We start from the raw sequence: 307 nt of genomic DNA on the forward strand, positions 1-307 counted from the left end.
CCCAGCACTCCCCCCCCCCTTCCCAATACCACCCCAGCACACACACACACCCCCATTCCCAATACAACCCCAGCACTTACCCTCCCTTCTCCGATTACAACCCCAGCACTTACCCCCCTTCTATAGTACACTCCAAGCACCTACCCCTCCCCCCTATTATCAGTACCCCTTGTGTCTGGACATAGTTACATTATTATTCTGTAGGTCGCTAGGCTCCCTGAACGGATTCCACCGAGGCATTGCAGCCGCTAAGGCCCCGCGGCCCCGACCCGTCCATAACGACTCCATCTCCCTCTACAGCCTAACC

General features: G+C 57.0%; 1 protein-coding gene across 1 annotated transcript in view; it reads right to left on the minus strand.

Annotated features, from left to right (window-relative positions):
• Positions 1 to 307, minus strand: part of DDX25 (DEAD-box helicase 25) — an 11723-nt gene extending 11416 nt beyond the window's left edge. The window contains exon 1 of the mRNA XM_072426589.1: positions 190 to 307. Coding sequence (XP_072282690.1) covers positions 190 to 288 — 99 coding nt within the window. The 5' untranslated portion in view covers positions 289 to 307. The remainder of the gene's footprint in view (positions 1 to 189) is intronic.

Source organism: Pyxicephalus adspersus, chromosome 11 (genome assembly GCF_032062135.1).
Source record: "Pyxicephalus adspersus chromosome 11, UCB_Pads_2.0, whole genome shotgun sequence".
In the NCBI taxonomy this organism is placed as follows: Eukaryota; Metazoa; Chordata; class Amphibia; order Anura; family Pyxicephalidae; genus Pyxicephalus; species Pyxicephalus adspersus.